A 17,037-nucleotide genomic window follows, 5' to 3' on the forward strand; every position below is an offset into this window, starting at 1 on the left:
GTGGACCAACCCCTATGGGGGATGGTCTAGGTTTTCTTGGTCCTGTCTCTGCACAGATGGATGGAGATTAGAGGACCTCTCCAGGTCCCTCCTGGCCCTGCAGTCGTATGATTGTATAACCTCAGAGTGAAGCTGCCCTGAGAGATGTCATTACCCCAGAGTCTCCGGTAGGGATGTGAAAGTGTAATCGTGTGGGCTTGGGCTCATTGGTTAACCTTCACGGCCGGAGTCACAGGGAGAGTTTTAGGCTGTTGGCAACTTTTCAGGACACTTCCTGCCAAAGGCGGTTTATACTAATGACTTAATTGGCAGTAATTCACGAAAGCCTGGTTACTCTGAACTCATACTGCCCGTTACTCTGAACTCATCGGTGGAGGGCATGCTGCACTTTTCAGAATTGCGCCCTTGGGTGCTCCTGGCTCCATGAAATGCCTGGTGCTGGCGTTAGAAAGATGACTTAAAGACCAACAAAATGTGTCCTGCTGTAGAACATCTCTGCAGGACTTCAGAGTGGCCTGAACTGGACGTAGTGTTTGGAGATCGGACCTTCTAAATCTAACACCGTACCAGCCTGAAAAGGGACCATTTCAAAGCTGAACGGGCTAAAATATAACCTTGCCTAAAATCCCTCCTCCCACCTTACTACTTCATTTGTATTGCATTACTGCCTAAAGGTCACAGCTGAGATTCCCAGAGATGTGCCCAGGTTTTCAGCAGTGAGGGGTTATTTTGGGAGTGTCAGTCTTTGCCTATCCCGAGCTCACATGGGCTCAGGGTTTTAAGTGCCCGCCCTCTGTTAACCAGGCCCTTTTATGTTGTGTCAGGTTGCACTTATTTGAAAGCCCCGTGTCTGAAAGACAACCGTGTACACTACCTCTGAAGTAGAAATGCTGGTTTGGCTTGTGTCAAAGGAAAGGGGATGTGAAGAATGGTGGCTGAGATCTAGTGTTTGGTCCTGTAGTCCTTCATCATGTGTAACCCGACTGATACCCGTGAAGCTACTCACATGGGGGTTGGACTTGCATGGGCTGGCAAAAATACAACTTGCAGCTACAGCAGCTGTCTATTTCTTAGTAAGCCTTCCATTGCCTCTTTCCTTGGGCAGATTGGGGCTATACAAATCAGCTGCCCATGTGGGAGTTAGTCAGCAACTTCTACATGTATTTTTTGCTGAGACCTTAAAGAGAAGTTGAGAATAAACCAGGGCTTAAGGCAGGAAGAAGTTTTAAAGAACCAGACGTGTGAATGAAAATGTGGCTTATCCAAACAGAGAGTAATGCTTTTTTGTAAGCTTTTTTTCGCTCAACAAATTGCAGTGTGTGGTGGTGTGGGTGTGGTTTGTTTTTGCTTGGAACCCATGGGTTCCTTGGTTCCGTGGCCAAATAAAATTGGGAAACACTGTGCTAGATGATATTGACCTTGCCTGGTTCGGCAAATTCTCTGGTTCAGCACTGATCAGGCCCCCAAGGTGACACACTAGAGAGGTTCAACCTGTACCAATAGGTGCATTTCCCCTCAGCTGTCTGCCTATGGCTGCCCCGCCTCTGTGAGCGAGAACCACTTGTGCGTGAGAGATTGCTTTCATGCACCCAGGACACGAGAGCTGCGTGTGAATACCCAGTCTGTGTCAGGACGTGGATCAATGGGTGGTTGGGCTGTCGTTTGTGGCACTAGACCGAGGCTCTGAGCGTGTGAATTTTACACTAACATACACGTCCAATCTGATATTTTTTCTAGGGGGTGTCATGCAAAGACTATAGTAGTGCATCAGGCTCTGATCTTGTGAGCTGTGCTTGCCCCCCGCTTGAGCTGTCCTGTGTTTGTAGCAGGAGGCCAGTCCAGAGGCTGCCAGGAGGGGTATTGATTGAGGATACATGGCGCACTACCCTGGGACTTGGTGTGGGCCAACTTCCCCATGAGCTGTTCAGAGACTCGTTCTTGTGGCGGCTTCATCTTTCAGACAAGATGTAAAATAGGGATGTGTAAGATTGTTGAAAATGTAACTGTGACACCACTAAAAACCTTGGCGGTTACACACTGCAGGCCCTACAGCCCTCCGGCCCTGCTCCTGGGGAGACAGCCTGTAATCTGTGGCAGAGGGCCAGCCATGCCACGGACCAGGCTGTTCTGATGGGGCCTGCGGGGTACAGAACCCCCCTGCCTGGGGCAAATGGGGAGCTGCTTTATCCCCTACTGGTCAAATGGAATTGTTCAGGGTGACTTGCCAGTTAACCATTTTACATCCCTAATGTAAAATCAAGCCTTTGGTTTCTTTTGACTGTTACACTTCCAATAACACTTGCAGATTTGTTAACCTCTGCCCTGGCCGGATTTCAGCTTGGGCGATTAACCTCTGTCTACCTGAATTTGCCTGGTGGCTGTAACTACAGGTCACACATTCCTGATTGCCCTGCTGTGTGTCCGTGCACAGCTGGCCACGACGTCCAGTGGGAGGCAAGGGAGCGCATGGGCTGGTGAGAGGGCCTGTCTCAGTGACTAAACCGTTTTGAAATCCATCAGGATGAATGGTACCATATGCTGCAAAGATGCAGAATACATCTCTCCCCTCTCTCTAAGGCGGAGATGGTGCAAAATGGCAGGAACAGTGTTGTTGAAGCTTGTGTCCAGCAACTGCTTTCTCCCCCTTTGGGACAGAGGCTTTTGAAAATCACGAGATCATTTTCCTTCTAAATTGCAAGGCCTGTTTGCCCTTGAAGCACAGATCTGACTGTGATGGATGCTTCTGATAAATGCCTGGACAGAAGCCAGCTGGAGCTAGAAGAGCTGGAATGGAACTTGGCTTCTTGATCCTAGGCAGGGCTATGGGGTGTGATTGCTCTGGGTTGTGCTGTTGCATGGCATCCATCATTTTAACACAAGGTGGTGCCTTTGCCTCAACTTCATTGCTTGGGAAGGAGTAGAGCAGTGATGGGTAACGTAGGTTAGTGAGTGGCCCTCCTTTATCTCAACAGGTCGCAGGATGGTTGTAACCAAGGTCTTCCGGGAGGGGGTAGTTTTGCTAACTGCACTTGCCTATCTAAAATTTGCGGGAGGTGCGGATTGAAACGTGCAGCGCTGTGATTGGATGCAGAGGGAGCGCACAGCTCTCCGCCAATGTTGTGTGCAATCAACACTCACCTCGTATGTGGGTGTCACTTCAGTAATTCTGGTAGGGGGGAAAAAAACTATGTGGCTGGAGACCAGCAGAATCCGGCAATCCTGTGCGTGGCAAGAGGAAGCAGAATGTCTCCGATGGGCCACGAGTTGCCCAGCGCTGGAGTGGAGTGAGCATCCGGACTAGCTGGATTGGCTCTATCTCCCTTTTGAATGAGTGTGTGCAACGTGGAAGCGGCATAATGGGCAGAGCTTTCAGCGGGAGCAAAAACTGTTGCTCTCAGTAACGTTTTATCCCGTGTTTTTTATAATGAACGCACTAGAGGGATCCCCCAGCGCTCTACTTCCAGGAGTGTGTCCACACAGTGTTTTGGAGCAAGCCACCAGCCTGGGCAGACGGATTTGGGTTAGTGGCTCGCCAATACCTGTACAGACAGTGCTTTGAAGTTGCGGTGAAGCCCACCTCTGCTTAAGCTTCAGCGCCCACACGTGAGGCGGGAGGGTCCCAGGACCCAGGCTCCCACTGGCGTTTGGCCATCTAAACCTCAGTTAAACAGCCCTATAGGCCAAGCCCATGTTAGCTGACCTGGGCCAGTCGTGAGTGTTTGATTGCAAGGTAGATGTGGCCAATTCGCTGGCACGTTGCCGGCGGCAGGGGAGGACGCAATCACTTAATTGGTACATGGAAGAGCAAAGCATGTCGGCCCTGCTTACATGATGGGGGACTCGATCCTGGGAAGCTGTAACTCTGAAACTGGTTGGGGGCTGTGGTGGGTTTGTGGGATCCTGAGATACATAAGCGTAGGCATCTCAAGGTTATTTGACTTCTGTATTGGGCACTGGTGTGACCGGCGTTGGAAGCCTGTGTCCTGGTCCGGGCTCCCAGCTCAAGAAGGATGCTCATAATTAGGAGAGGGACCAAGGCAGAGCCACAAGAACGCTGAACAGTTAGAAAACCTGGCTTCCCGTGATAGACTCAAAGAGCTTAGACTATTTAGCTTAACAAAGAAGAGGGGGGTGACATGATTACAGTCTTTAAGTCTCTGCATTGATAACAAATACCGAATGATGGGCTTTCAGGCTGGAAGCTGACAGTAGACAAATTCAGACTGAAAATAAAGGGTAACTTTGTAACAGTGGGAATTATTAACCATTGGTGCCATTTACTAAGGGCCATGGTGGAGTCTCTGCTACTGACCATTTTTAAATCCCGGTGGAAGGCTTTTTCAGAAGATCTGCTCTGGGAATTATTTTGGGGACATTCTTATTTTGCCCGTGTCATACAGCAGGTCTGGCTAATTTAGTGTCTCTTGAACACGCCACCATTGCAAAGACCTGACTACTCCCCCTTCTAATCAACTTTGTTGCTACTTTGTGCACCGTAGGCTCAGGTGTCCACCGAGTTTTGGATTGGCAGAATGCCTGATCATAAGGGAAAGAGCCACTCTGTCCCAGGGATCATGGTTCAAGTTAATCATCTGCTTGCCCACTCCAGTCTCCGCTCTGTTCATCATGAAGCTTATCTTTCAGTGTAGAGCGTGATTAATAGGCTTGGGAAGAAGTGGAGGAGGAGGAGGAGTTTATTCTGTATAGGCAGGATGGCAGTGGTTCAGGCAGCAGCCTAGGATTTGCGGGGCCTGGGTTCAAATGTCTGCTCTGCCACTGACTCCGTGTGATCTTGGGCAAGTCACTTAACCTTTGGGAGCCTCAGTGCCTCACCTGTACAAAGAGGATAATAATGCTGCCCTGTCTCCCAGGGGTTTCATGAGGATAGATACGTTAAAGATTGTGAGGCACTGAGCTAATGCAGCAATAAGGGCCAAATAAGTACCTGAACTAGGTAGATCAGGGCAATTGCTGGTCCATCTGTGCTCAGAGCCATCAGCTCTTTTTTGATGCTGTTCAAGGATGGGTGGGAAGTAAGAATAATTGTTTAAAGATCAATAGCACATGGTTAATTGCATGCAAATCAGCATAGGGGTGTTCCCTGAACTGTTGCATTGCTCTTTCTCTTCATCTCGCCGCGTTAATGATCCAGAAGAAGAAAAAGCAGTATATTAATCAGAGCTGACAGATGCTAATTGTAAAGGGTGGTGCAAAGACAGTGATACAAATGCATCTGGGATTTATTAGTATAGAACTGTGAACATAAATGACCAACCAGGGATTCATCCTGGGGACTTGCATGCTGTCATGCCAACAGGGACCCCGAGGTCCTAGTGGACAGCAAACGAACCATGAGTTTGAAGCAAAACAAAATTGACCACAGCATCCAATGGGGCATCACGCCACTGTGCAGGAAGGTAGCAGTTCTCTCTGGCCCTAGTGTGGCTGGGTCCTGGGGCAGTGCATTCTGGGACAGAAAGACACAAGAGAAGAGCAACAGAAATTATTTGAGGTGGGGAGGAATTGACTTCACATTCAGCTGGTTAAATCTGGAGTATTGCTGGGGCAAGGGCCCGCTCCGAGTTGGATCTGGCTCCGGCCCAAACTTTGCCGCTGACCGCAAGGTCTGCTCTGGGCCAGGGTTGCCAGGTGTCTGGTTTTTGCCCTGACTGTCTGTTATTTGGGACTCCCATCCAGTAAAAAAAAAAAAACAAAAACCCTAGAAAATACTGGACATGTGAAATGTCCGGTATTTCCTGTTTCCCTCGGACGGAAGCCCGGTGGAGACAGTTTCCCCTGCTGCGTCGAGTTGGGGAGTGTGGAGCATGGGGCCATTTAAAGGCGCAGCACCCCTTTTTTTTCCCCTCAATAACTTTGGACTCTTCTCCCTCCCCCCCCCCGTTTTTGTTGTTGTTGTTCAACAGAATTTTTTCCCAGTGTTTTTTTTTGGGGGGGGAGGGGGTGTTTGGTATTTTTTGTTAAACCATCTGGCAACCCTACTCTGGGCTCAAGGTGGCAGCGGTCTGAAATGTGCTTACGCCAAGGATGGAGCACGGGCTGGCGAGGGTTGAACCACCGGGAAAGCAGGAATTTTGGCTGACGAGAGTAAAAGCTTCTGAGCAGTGAGATGCATGGAGCTGTGGAATGATCCCCTGAAAGAGGGCTCACTCTCAGGGCGGTCAGAGCGTGTCCTGAGAGGCCGTCTTCTAGTCTTGCCCGGCTCACGCCAGCGAAGCGCCGTTTGCTCTTGGATTACATGTAATTGGCTTTTTTCTTGCCCTTTTCTAGTGTTCCCAGTTGCCATGGAGGATTCTGCCATGGACTCGACTCCTGAGAGCGCTGGTCCAGAGGGCGCACTCTTCAGCATGACGGATGTGTTTCTCTTCTCGCTCATCATTGGCCTGCTTTCTTACTGGTTCCTCTTCCGCAAGAAAAAGGAGGAAATCCCTGAATTTACCAAAATCCAGCCAATGTAAGTGCCCGTCTGGGTGAATGTGGGATGAATGTTCCTCAAAAGTGCATCGTTGGGTTGCGAAGGGGGATTCTCGCTCCCCCTTGTGCCGAGTGGGCCGGCAGGGGCCTGGCAGGTTGACTTGGTCCCGGGTGATCCCTTTCTCGTTATGGAGCTGCCCTGTGGTGATCTGTCCTTGTTGTGTCTCGGCACTCTGGCTAGGGTCCATGTTCGTCTGATTTTGTTCTGGGTACGCAGAGTCCAGTGATGGAGAAGTCTTCAAAGTCAACAAGGGCTTCTGGGTCTTCTCCCCTTTCATCAAGGTCTTGGGTATGGACCTTGAACCTTCAGGGTCTTCCCCACGTTGGTTCCTGGGTGAGGGACGGACGTCTGTCTGGGTCTCCTTTTTAGGGGCTGGTAGGGAACTTGGGTTCAGCCTCTTCACTGGGCTCTGATGTGGGGCCCAGTGGTGGGCAGCTAAGTCCTGTACATTGGCTTCCTGCCTCGTTTCCTGCCAGTTCCCTCTCTTTCCAAGGGAGAGGTAAATAAGGGCGCGTCTCCACAGCAGGGCTAAAGTCGAATTAAGCTACACACCTTCAGCTACGTCCATTGCGTAACTTAAGTCGAAATAGCTTCATTCGGCTTTCGGCGTGGTCTGCCCAGCAGGAAGAGCGCTCTTCCTCCGCCTTCCCTAACTCCTGGTGAAATGAGGGTTACAAGGGTCGGAGGAAGCAGTCCTCCAGCTCGGCATTATTTCGAAATAACAGCTTGTGGTGTAGATGCACATTTTGCTATTCCGGAATAATGGTGCTGTGTAGACCCACCCTGACTGACCTCCTGGATAAAGTTTCTGACCTTCAGAAAGTCACTGGTCCCTGCTTTGCAGCCTGGGTCAAGTGAGCATTGCTCCTGAGGTGCTCCTTTCCGGGAGCTCAGGTCAGCTCTCCTCTGCTGTCGAGTTACGCGGCTTCCCTTTTTACTGGCGGGTGCAGGCTTTGCACATCAGCTCCTTAGTCCTTTCTGCTCTAGTGTGGGGCATTACACAGGCTTCTCCTTTCTTCCTGCCCCTCCTCCCACCCCTCTGTAAGTTCTCCACTAAGTGAGACTAGCGTGGGAATCCTGTTCCGACCGGGCAAGGTGCTCGCCTTGGCTGGCCTTGCTCCTTCGGGATGCCATAAGGCAGAGGAAGGCAAGATCTGGCCTGCAGCCTGCCCCCTGCCCTGCCGGGACCCTTAGGCACAGAGCAGCCCCAAGCTGCTAGCTGCTCCATGTGCCGCTTGTGGGGGGGAGGCTTTGTGTACTTGCCCCACCCACAGCACAGTCTCTCAGCTCCTGTTGTCCGGAAAGCAGCCAATGGGAGCTGAGAGATTGTGCTGGGGGATGGGGGCAACACGCAAAGCCTGACCCCTTCCCCGATGTGAGTTTGAGAGAGCTACGTGGAGCAGCCAGCTGCTTTGAGTGGTCTGGAGCTTCGGCAGGCAGGGAGCCTGTCTGAGGGTCCTGCTGGGATGCTGGCTGGGAGCCACCTAGGTAAGTGCTTCCCAGCCGGAGCCTGCCTCTGGCACCCCACCCCCTCTTGCATCTGAACTCCCTTCCCCAGGTCACTACCCAAACCCTCCAGGTCACAACTCACTCTCAGACCCTGCGCCCTCTCCTACATCCTTCCCCCAGGCCAGAATCCTCTCCTGCACCCATAACCCCTCCTGGACCCTGCAGCCCATTCCCCTGCCCCAGGTCACAGCATCCTCCTTCACTCAAACTCCCTCGCAGACCCCACACCCTCTCCTGCACTCCAGTCCCCCACCCCGAGCTCCCTTCTGCATCTCACCTCCGTCAAAAGTGCAGCCTTTGACCACTTCCCAAAATCTTGGAGTGGGCTCCCCCCATCAGAAATTATTGCCCACCCCTCAGAGGGGGAGCTGACTTTCCCTGCTGCTCACAGCAGTTTGGTGGCACCATCAGTGCTTGTCTTCACTTTGGCCCACTGAGTTGCAGGGTGGGAGGAGTTTGCTTCTCATAACTGTCCCGTGCAGAACCCAGGGGTTGTACAGCAGCCTTGGGCCAGCCATTGTACCTGGCCTCTGTGCTCAACCTGCTTTCAGGGGGCAGGAGAAAAAACGTCGCCCCGTTGGTAATTCTCTTCACTGCCATCCGCTGATTTGCTTTCTGCCAATCATGTGAGTTTCCTGGCAGCAGTGTAGATTCAGCAGACTTCTTCCCAGGGCTCCATTCGCTAAGGCAGAAGTCACCAACCAGTAGACCGGGGTCTGCTGGTAGATCTTGGAACCTTTGGCAGGTGATCCTGAGAGGTTTGGCCAGGGGGCTATCAAGTGCTGCACTTCATCTACCCCTCTCAGCACTGCCGTGCTGCTCCTGCCTTGGAGTGCCGCTCGCTCCTGGGAGCCTCCTGTTTGCTGTGCAGGGTGCAGGAAGAAGAGGAGGGGGAGGGTGCTGATGTCAGGGTGCCCCTCTCTCCAGGCTGTACCCCATCTCCACAGAGCGGAGGGAGGCAGGGATGGAAGGAGTTTGCTGGCTGCTTTTGGGAGTGGTGCAAGCCAGGGTAGGGGTGAGCCTGCCTTAGCTCCCTGCATCACCATCCAGAATCCACCTGCGGTAAGTGGTGCCCAGCTGGAGCCCACATTCCAAACCCCGCCTCAGTCCTGAACCCCTCCTGCATCCCAAACCACTGCCCCCAGCCTGATAAAAGTGAGGCTGGGGGAGGGAGGGTGGATGAGCAGGGGCGGGGCCTCAGAGAAGGGGCGGGAAGGAGGCGGAGCCAGGGTGTTTGGGTTTGAGGTAGATTCTGGATTGCACTTAAATTCAAAAAGTGATCTTGTGCTTAGAGAGGTTGGAGACCCCATGCAAAGGTGTGGGGCTGGATCGTCCCCTAGAAGCGCTGTCCTGTGGGGCTGCAAGGGTGGATGGAGTCTCCCTGACAGCAGGGGAAGGGTTGGAGAAGCAATGCTCTCTTAAACAACACCTCACAAAAGTGGCCTTGTTGGGTTACACCAGGAGACCTTTCTTCAGAGTTTCTTGCATCGGGGGATCATTAACAGACTGGTCAGATGACCCACCAGCCTGTGACCAGAATGCAGTGCTGAGTTAACTGAAAGCTTTTGAAACCCACAGAGCCGAATTTGTGCCTTTTGCAAGAGCTTGTGACTTGGCTGAAGTCGGCTGAGTTGTGCGCACTTAGAGGGCTGCATTCAGCCTTATGTCTCTTGGCTCTTGACCGAGCTTAGAGGACGGGTGAAGAGTTAATGATTGTCTCCTGGGTTTATTTATGGGCCCGTTTCGCATTGCACTTGTCCGTCCGAAGGGCCTCATAAAAGCAAGATTAAGGTGCCAGCCGATGGCCTGTTTCTGGACTGCTGCTCCTCTTGCAAGTGCCAGCCTCCAGGAAGGCAGGGGCAGCCTGTCTGAAAGCATCAGGCTGTCCCTTGCTTAGCTGTCGCTTCTGTCTCTCGTAAGCCAACGTGGCTTTTAATAGCAGGTACCAAAGAGAATTGGTAACTCTTCTCTGGCAATGCGAGCAGCGCATCTGGGGAGCTCCTTCGTTCGTGCCTGAGCCAGAAAAGAACTCTAAGTCTGCAGGGATTTATCTGTGACTTCTCTGTGCCAGACTTGCTTGGGCCTATAAAGTTATAATTCTTATAGACCCGGGAACATATGAGGAGTGCTAGTCCTGGGCAAAGTATTTCCCAGTGTGAGTTGGGGATTAAACTGCCTTTCCTCAGTAGGATTCACACCTCTCCGGCCAGTTCCTTAGCTCACCCCATCGGTATTTTGAGTCACTGGCCTTTCATTTTCTCATTTATAGCCAGCGCCCAGCTTCATCAATGCAGCATTCAGATCAAGATTTAAACCCCACAGTAGCTCAGAAATCTGGAGCTCTTTGAGTGAATGCACATGTCCATTCCCCTTCAGGTGCGAGCCCAGTGCCCCGGCATGTGAAGATTTTCCCATAATGTGACTCATGTGGGAGCTTGTGTGACCTTTGCCTCACACTGCTGCATGAGGGTATAAAGGGCAGAGCTGCTCCGCACCCCGCTGGTTCTTGCTGACTCCGATTGGCAGTTGGAGTGTGTTGGCTTGTTTCTACGAGTGTCTCCCTCACGGGGAACCTCTCTCAGCTTGACTGCGTATAGTTGGCGTTTGTTCATTGTGTAGATGAATGTCAGTTTCGTTCGTTGTTTTCTGGGCACATCGGTTCCCCTTGTTTACAGGGTGCGGACCCCTGATAGTGGAGGATGCCTTGGCTTCCAGTGTGTAAGCCTGGTGCGGGCTGCACAAGATCCGTGCTGGTAAATTCCACCTGCCTGCCGTGTCTAAGTCAGGGTCGCATTGGGGACAGCTGCCAAACTTGCAGGGACGTTGAGCCTCACCTGAAGAAAGATGGAGATGGAGGCTGCCTGCATCCCCTTACGGCTTGCGGCACGCTGCACAGAGCTTCGGCAGGGTGTGGGATGCCTCCCCCAACGCTGCCTCCAAACGCTGGCAGCTGCCCCCTTCCCTGTGCCAAGGCCTGTGCAGAGCTCTGATTTGTCCAGGGAGCTGGGACTTGCGCAGCTTAAAGATAAGGGTCCCCTGTACTGTCCACCAGTAAGTGCTCAGGAGGATGGGGAAGGGGCCCTCTAGTGAGAGACACTCCCCATACCGGCCTATGCACGGTCCTAGGCTGATTCCCGCCTCCTGTCCCCTCCCAGGTACCGAATACTTCTGGGCAGCAGCAGCAGCAGCAGGAAGGTATCTCTGTAGCCATGGCGCCAGAGCCACGTGTGGCAGCAGGCGCCAGAGCCACGGGTGGCGGCATGAGGCTTAGTCCACCTTTGGGTGCCTGACTCCCCGGTGGTACAGGCGGCAGGTCCCTCAGGGATGATGCATCCTCGGGCCCCAGCTACGGATGTGCCTCGGGCTAGCGAGTTGGCTCTATGAGACAATAATGCCTCCAGCTGGCTGGCGCTTTCTCCAGCGCTGCAATCTCTGGGTTAGCCAACCTTGCTAGCCCAAAGCAGCAGTCCCAGGGCAGGTTCCTCGTTCTCCTTCGTGTACATTAGAAAGTAGGGGTGGGAAAGGTTAACAGGTAAGCATCGGCCTTCACGAGTGATGCTTACCGGGGGGCAGCCCCTGTTCATGGCGAGGGGACTGCTCCAGCCTGGCCCCAGCACCCCACCCTATTAACTGGTTAACCAATTAAACGTTATGTTTAACCGGTTAACCAATGAAACAGGATTTTACATCCATATAGAAACATAAGAACATAAGAATGGCCGTACTGGGCCAGACCAAAGGTCCATATAGCCCAGTATCCTGTCTGCCGACACTGGGCAGCACCAGGTGCCCCAGAGGGGTGGACCGAAGACAATGATCAAGCGATTTGTCTCCTGCCATCTCTCTCCAGTCTGTGACAAACAGAGGCCAAGGACACCATTTTATCCCCTGGCTAATAGCCTTTTATGGACCTAACCTCCATGAAATTATCTAGCTTCTCTTTAAACTCTATTATAGTCCTAGCCTTCACAGCCTCCTCTGGCAAGGAGTTCCACAGGTTGACTACACACTGTGTGAAGAAGAACTTTCTTTTATTAGTTTTAAACCTGCTACCCATTAATTTCATTTGGTGTCCTCTAGTTCTTCTATTATGGGAACTAATAAATAACTTTTCTTTATTCACCCTCTCCACACCAGTCATGATTTTATATACCTCTATCATATCCCCCCTCAGTCTGTTAGTTGGTGTTGGCAGCATGGGACCGGGGAGTGACAGCACAGCAGTTTCTTGCAGCAGGGTAGCCAAGCCCTGAGTTTGCTCAGGAGAGAGTCCTCAGTGTTGTGAAATCCCTGGGGTGGGGGAATGCCACGTGCTCGCAGAGGGAGCACCGAAACGCCCTCACGTAAACCACTGAGAAATAGATCGTGCGGAGAAGGGGGGAAGTTCACTCGCTGGCTGGGAGTTGAAAGGGAGGAGCCCACCTGGCCGGAAGCATCTTGCAATGAAACCGGCGCCTGGGGCATTGCTGCGTGTGTGGGAGAAGCTGCTCCCATGCGTTGCTGTGAATCGTCCGTTCCGACTTCGCTCCTAACCTGCGAGTTTCCTTGGATCGTTCAACACCGCCTCCCCCTCGCCCCCCTCCCCCAGCGGGCTTGTTTGTGAATGATGTGTGTGTAGGGGGACCAGATGTCCCCCTTTTCATAGGCACTGTCCCAGTATTGAAGGCTCTTGTCTTGTCTGGATGCCAAAGGGGATAACCAAGAGGTCCGAGACAGGTTGAGAGCCTCGCCAGCCTGGCGCCTCCTGCTGGTCACTTGGGAAGTCAACTCGTCCGCCTTGGTGGGCCTTCTGGCCGGTGTCTCGGCCTCCGTCACCTGTCTCTTGCACTGGTTCCGATCCCGTGTCCCTTCCAGCCCACGGTGCCCCCTGCCGCGGGGTTCTCCCCTCCCAGCCCCCTACACCCACTTTGCCTCAGTGACCCACTGCCGGTTGTCATCTTGCTCCTTATCTCAGGCAAACCACCGTCTGACATGGCCACTTGTTACTGGGGAGGGGGGTGGACCTGCTGCCTTCTCCTGCCCCTGCTGCCTCCCTGCAGCCCTAGTACCCTCAGGCCTTGCGAGAGAGGCCTCGGCCAGGGAGTTTGCCTGGCCAGAGCTTCCCAGCTCTGCTCTGTGTCAGGAAGCTTCCGTAGCTTCCCTGGCAACCAGGTCCTGCCTGCTCCCCAGCTGGAGCAAGAGTTTCCTCTCCCCCCACTATTTATTGGTACCCAGGACCCTTACTGCCATTCACCCGAAGAAGTGGGTCGTGCCCACAAAAGCTTATGATCCAGTCTGCATGTCTTGTTGATCTCTAAGGTGCTGCGGGACCATTCGCTGTTTTGCAAGTTTTTTCAGCTGGGGCAAGAATGAGTCTGTCTCTGCCCCTCCAGGAGCCCTTGTTTATACAGCCCCACCTGCGCCTCCCTAGCCTGGTTTTAACCCTGGTAGCCAGTGCAGGGCAGACACCCCATCACAACGCCCTGCTGGACAAAGTGCTGCAAATCAAGACTCTTTCCTAATTTGGATTAGACGTTCCAGCCTGCCGAGATCTCCTTGCAAAACAAACTGAGCTGCGGACCCAGGGCTGTGAGGGAGACTGTGCTGTTACTGCCCAGAAGGATTCATGCAGGGTGAGCTGCTGCTGCAGACTTCTCCTGGGGATGTTTAGACTGCTCTTCATGAAGGGCCTGTCTGCACTGGGGAGTTATTTTGAAACACCAAGGCGAGCGTCCGCACTACCAAGCCAAGTATCACATGCATTTGACGAAGTGGGTCTTTGCCCACGAAAGCTTATGCTCCTGCATTTCAGTTAGTCTATAAGGTGCCACAGGACTCCTCGCCGCTACTACGAAGCCCGTTATTTCAAACTAACAACTCCTGCTTGTGAAGAGGAATAAGCTTATTCCGAAAGAGTGATTCGGGAGTTAATAATTTCGAAATAACCTGGTGGTGTAGACAGGGCCTAGCAGAAAACGGTATCTTGATTGGGGAATGCAGGAGAGGATGTGACAGTGCCTTGGACCATGCGTGGCGGGAGTTTCCTGTGCTGCTGTGTTGGATGTCAGATGCTGCTGTTGGGTTTATTATGGTCTCTAGGGACACTGTGCTCTGGCCAAAGAGCCTGGTCTTGGCAGTCTGACGTGGAACCCTTCGGGAGCGATTCCCGCAATCCATGCAGCAGGAACGGCAGCGTTCTGTGGTGCCTAGGGGCCCAGACGTGGAAATCCAGAATCCTTGGGCTTAGTCCATAGCTTAGTCACTGACTTTCTCTTTTGACGTGGGCACGTCACTTGACTCCTGCAGACCTCAGCTTTCTCTCTGCAGGATGGAGGGAACTTCCTCGCAGGGTGGGTTGTAAAGCTTCATGCTTGTGAAGTGCCTGGGTATAAAGGCCGTGCGAATGCATAGTATCGCTGGCCATTGCTAGCTGGCTAGAACATTGAAACCTACAGAAACGTGCTTGAATTTTCACCATTCGAAGACTTAATTGAAACCATTAGGGTAAGATTCACAGAGCGTCTGCTCTGCAGATGTCATTAGAGAGGAATGTCCCTTTGATCAACATGGGTTCATGGACTAGTGAGTATGCCGCTTGCACTTGGGCAGATTAATTGGGGGGGGTTAGCTGTGGGCAAGGCTGCATGTGCATTTTTCATGCTCTTACAGATTACTTACCATGCCCTGTTTCATTCCTGTTTCTCTAGAGTGGTATTAGTTAGCCACTTCCCCTAGGAGAATACGTTGAGACGCATTAGAGGGTATGCAGTTATTTTCCAGCGGTTCTGCAGTATTACTTGGCACGGAAGCTGGTTTATCTGAATCCTCAAACATTAGAGATTCATTCCTGGTGTTTAAAGGGCTTCCTAGTTTTAGGAACAGTTCCAGTTTCTTAGCTTGGTTAGTTAACTTATTGGGGGCTGGCGGGGAGGAGAACGAGAGAATGAGACCATCTCTAATTTGATTTAATAGGACCCCAAAGAGAACAAACTTGCTAGGATCAATACAGCCTTTCTTCCTAATGGATGGCACTACCATAGTAACATTCAGCGCTGCCTCTCTGGTGTCTGGAATCGCTTCCCTCGACCTACATGGCTTCCTTTAAAAAAAAAAAAAAAAAAGAAAAGAAAAGAAAAAAGTGGCTATGATATAAACTGTTGCTGAGGTAACAAGGATATGGGGTGGGTATTTTATTCTCCCCCCCCCTCCCTTCCATACAGAAGAAGGGAAGCTGGGGGGGGGGGGGAGGAGTGTGCTGTAGAGAATCATGGGAGATTTCATTCTTGACTCCTAATTCCTTTCTGCCACTGCTGCCAGATGTTGCCGTTTCTCAGGGCTGTGTGGATCGGCCTGGGAACTTTCCAAGCGTCCCTAGCAGGCTGAACTGCTCCGGCTATGACCCGCGCAGGGACGTGGAGTCCAGGCACCGCTCTCCATCACAAAAGGAACCCGGAGATTTGGCTCTAAGCTCCGAAAGGGGCAGCATGGGCTGGCCTGGGTGCACGTTTTTCAGCAGCTAAGTTACACTCTCCCTCCTCTCTCTGTCGGATACAAAAGCCGGGGGATTCATTTTGTTTGTGTTTTCTCCACCCACCATGGGGTGTCTGTACTCGGTACCGCCGGAGGACCAGACTCTGGGGAGGTGAGTCAATCTTCCCAATCAGCAGACTGTAGATCTTACTCCCAGGCCTCCGTCTCTCTTTAGAGCTACACGTAATTGTTCAGTGCTCTCCCTGCTGGCTCTGAGGGCAGGAAGAGGAGAGGAAAAGAGGTTCTGTCTTAGGTGTGTTACTTGGGCAGCGAAGTAGAGGAGACTGCTTTGTCCAGCGGGGCAGGTCTGCAGGGCCACAGTGTTCCCTGTAAGCTGAGTGCTTGGACGGCCACCCAGAAGAGATTCAAAGGTGCTGCCCCGCTGATTAGGAGAACACCCACAAGCATGGCATTTGTTTCTACTGGTGGTGCACATCCGCACATGCCTTGGTGCTTCAGGCCCTAAGCGCTTGCTCAATCTGCAATGCCCAGCGCCCGGCTCCGCATGTTGGTGACCTGTTGTGCTGGGAGGCTGCTGCCTGAGGGGCTTTCTGACGGGATGTGGATAGTTACGCTGGAGACTTCCAGACCCGCCTCCGGCTGCCTTGACGTTTCTCTCTTCTGAACCGTGAGCTTTAAACCCCTGCCGGAGGCAGAGCCCAGGGTGCATCTCTGCGTGTTCGGGGCTTGGCAGGCCGAGCCAGAGAAGCCAAGAGGACACTGTTGTGTTTTAAAGATGTAGGTGAACCCCTCCCCCTGGCTTGCTCCTTGCTTGCGGTACAAACCCTGCCTTAGACTGCTAGTGTGCCGAGAGAGCTGTGCATATGGACAGCGCTTTTCACCCCCTGGGTTCCCTGGTTGGAGTCTCTCCTTTTGGGGCAGTGAAAATAGACGCCAGGTGTGGCTGTGACCGTCGATTGCCGTTCCCTTTCACCTTCAGGTTCTCATGGTCCCGCAGGGCTGTGCCGATTGTAAAACCCCAAACCCGTTGTCTGTAGCTTGGTTGGTGTTTACGGAGCGCCCGTCCCCACCATCGCTAATGAGTGTGTGTGTATGCATAAGATGCACAGTCTACACACTGGGTGTGTCTAGACTGGCAAGATTTTGCGCAAAAGCATCTGCGTTTGCGCAAAAACTTGCCAGCTGTCTTCACTGGCTGCTTGAATTTGCGCAAGAGCATTGACTTTTAATGTACAAAATCAGTGCTTCTTGCGCAAATACTTTCACGTTCCCGCTTGAGGAAAAAGCCCTCTTGCACAAGAATACTAGTGTAGATAGGGAAGAACTGTTTTGCACAAAAAAGCCCCGATGGCTAAAATGGCGATTGGGGCTTTCTTGCGCAAAATTGTGTCTAGACTGGCCACGGAAGCTTTTGCGCAAAATCTAGATGCGCTTTTGCGGAAATACTTTTAACGGAAAAACTTTTTCCCTTAAAAGTATTTCCGCAAAATCATGCCAGTCTAGATGCAGCCGCTGTGTATGGGAAATACATTTTGTTTTGGTCTTAAGTTGTGTAATGGCTCCTG

At 52.3% G+C, this 17,037-nt stretch overlaps 1 protein-coding gene across 7 annotated transcripts in view; it reads left to right on the top strand.

The window, feature by feature from the left end:
• POR (cytochrome p450 oxidoreductase) overlaps positions 1-17,037 on the top strand; it is a 58,798-nt gene that overhangs the window by 15,452 nt on the left and 26,309 nt on the right. For 6 of the 7 annotated variants that reach the window (XM_006113300.4, XM_075904940.1, XM_006113298.4 and 3 more), the window contains exon 3: positions 6,289-6,472. In XM_006113300.4, the coding sequence (XP_006113362.2) occupies positions 6,303-6,472 (170 nt within the window). In that variant the 5' untranslated portion in view covers positions 6,289-6,302. Of the gene's footprint in view, positions 1-6,288; positions 6,473-15,284; positions 15,624-17,037 lie in introns of those variants that run through there. The other variant, XM_006113301.4, reaches the window with a different exon arrangement.

The sequence above is a fragment of the Pelodiscus sinensis genome, chromosome 21 (genome assembly GCF_049634645.1).
Source record: "Pelodiscus sinensis isolate JC-2024 chromosome 21, ASM4963464v1, whole genome shotgun sequence".
NCBI classification, from domain to species: Eukaryota; Metazoa; Chordata; order Testudines; family Trionychidae; genus Pelodiscus; species Pelodiscus sinensis.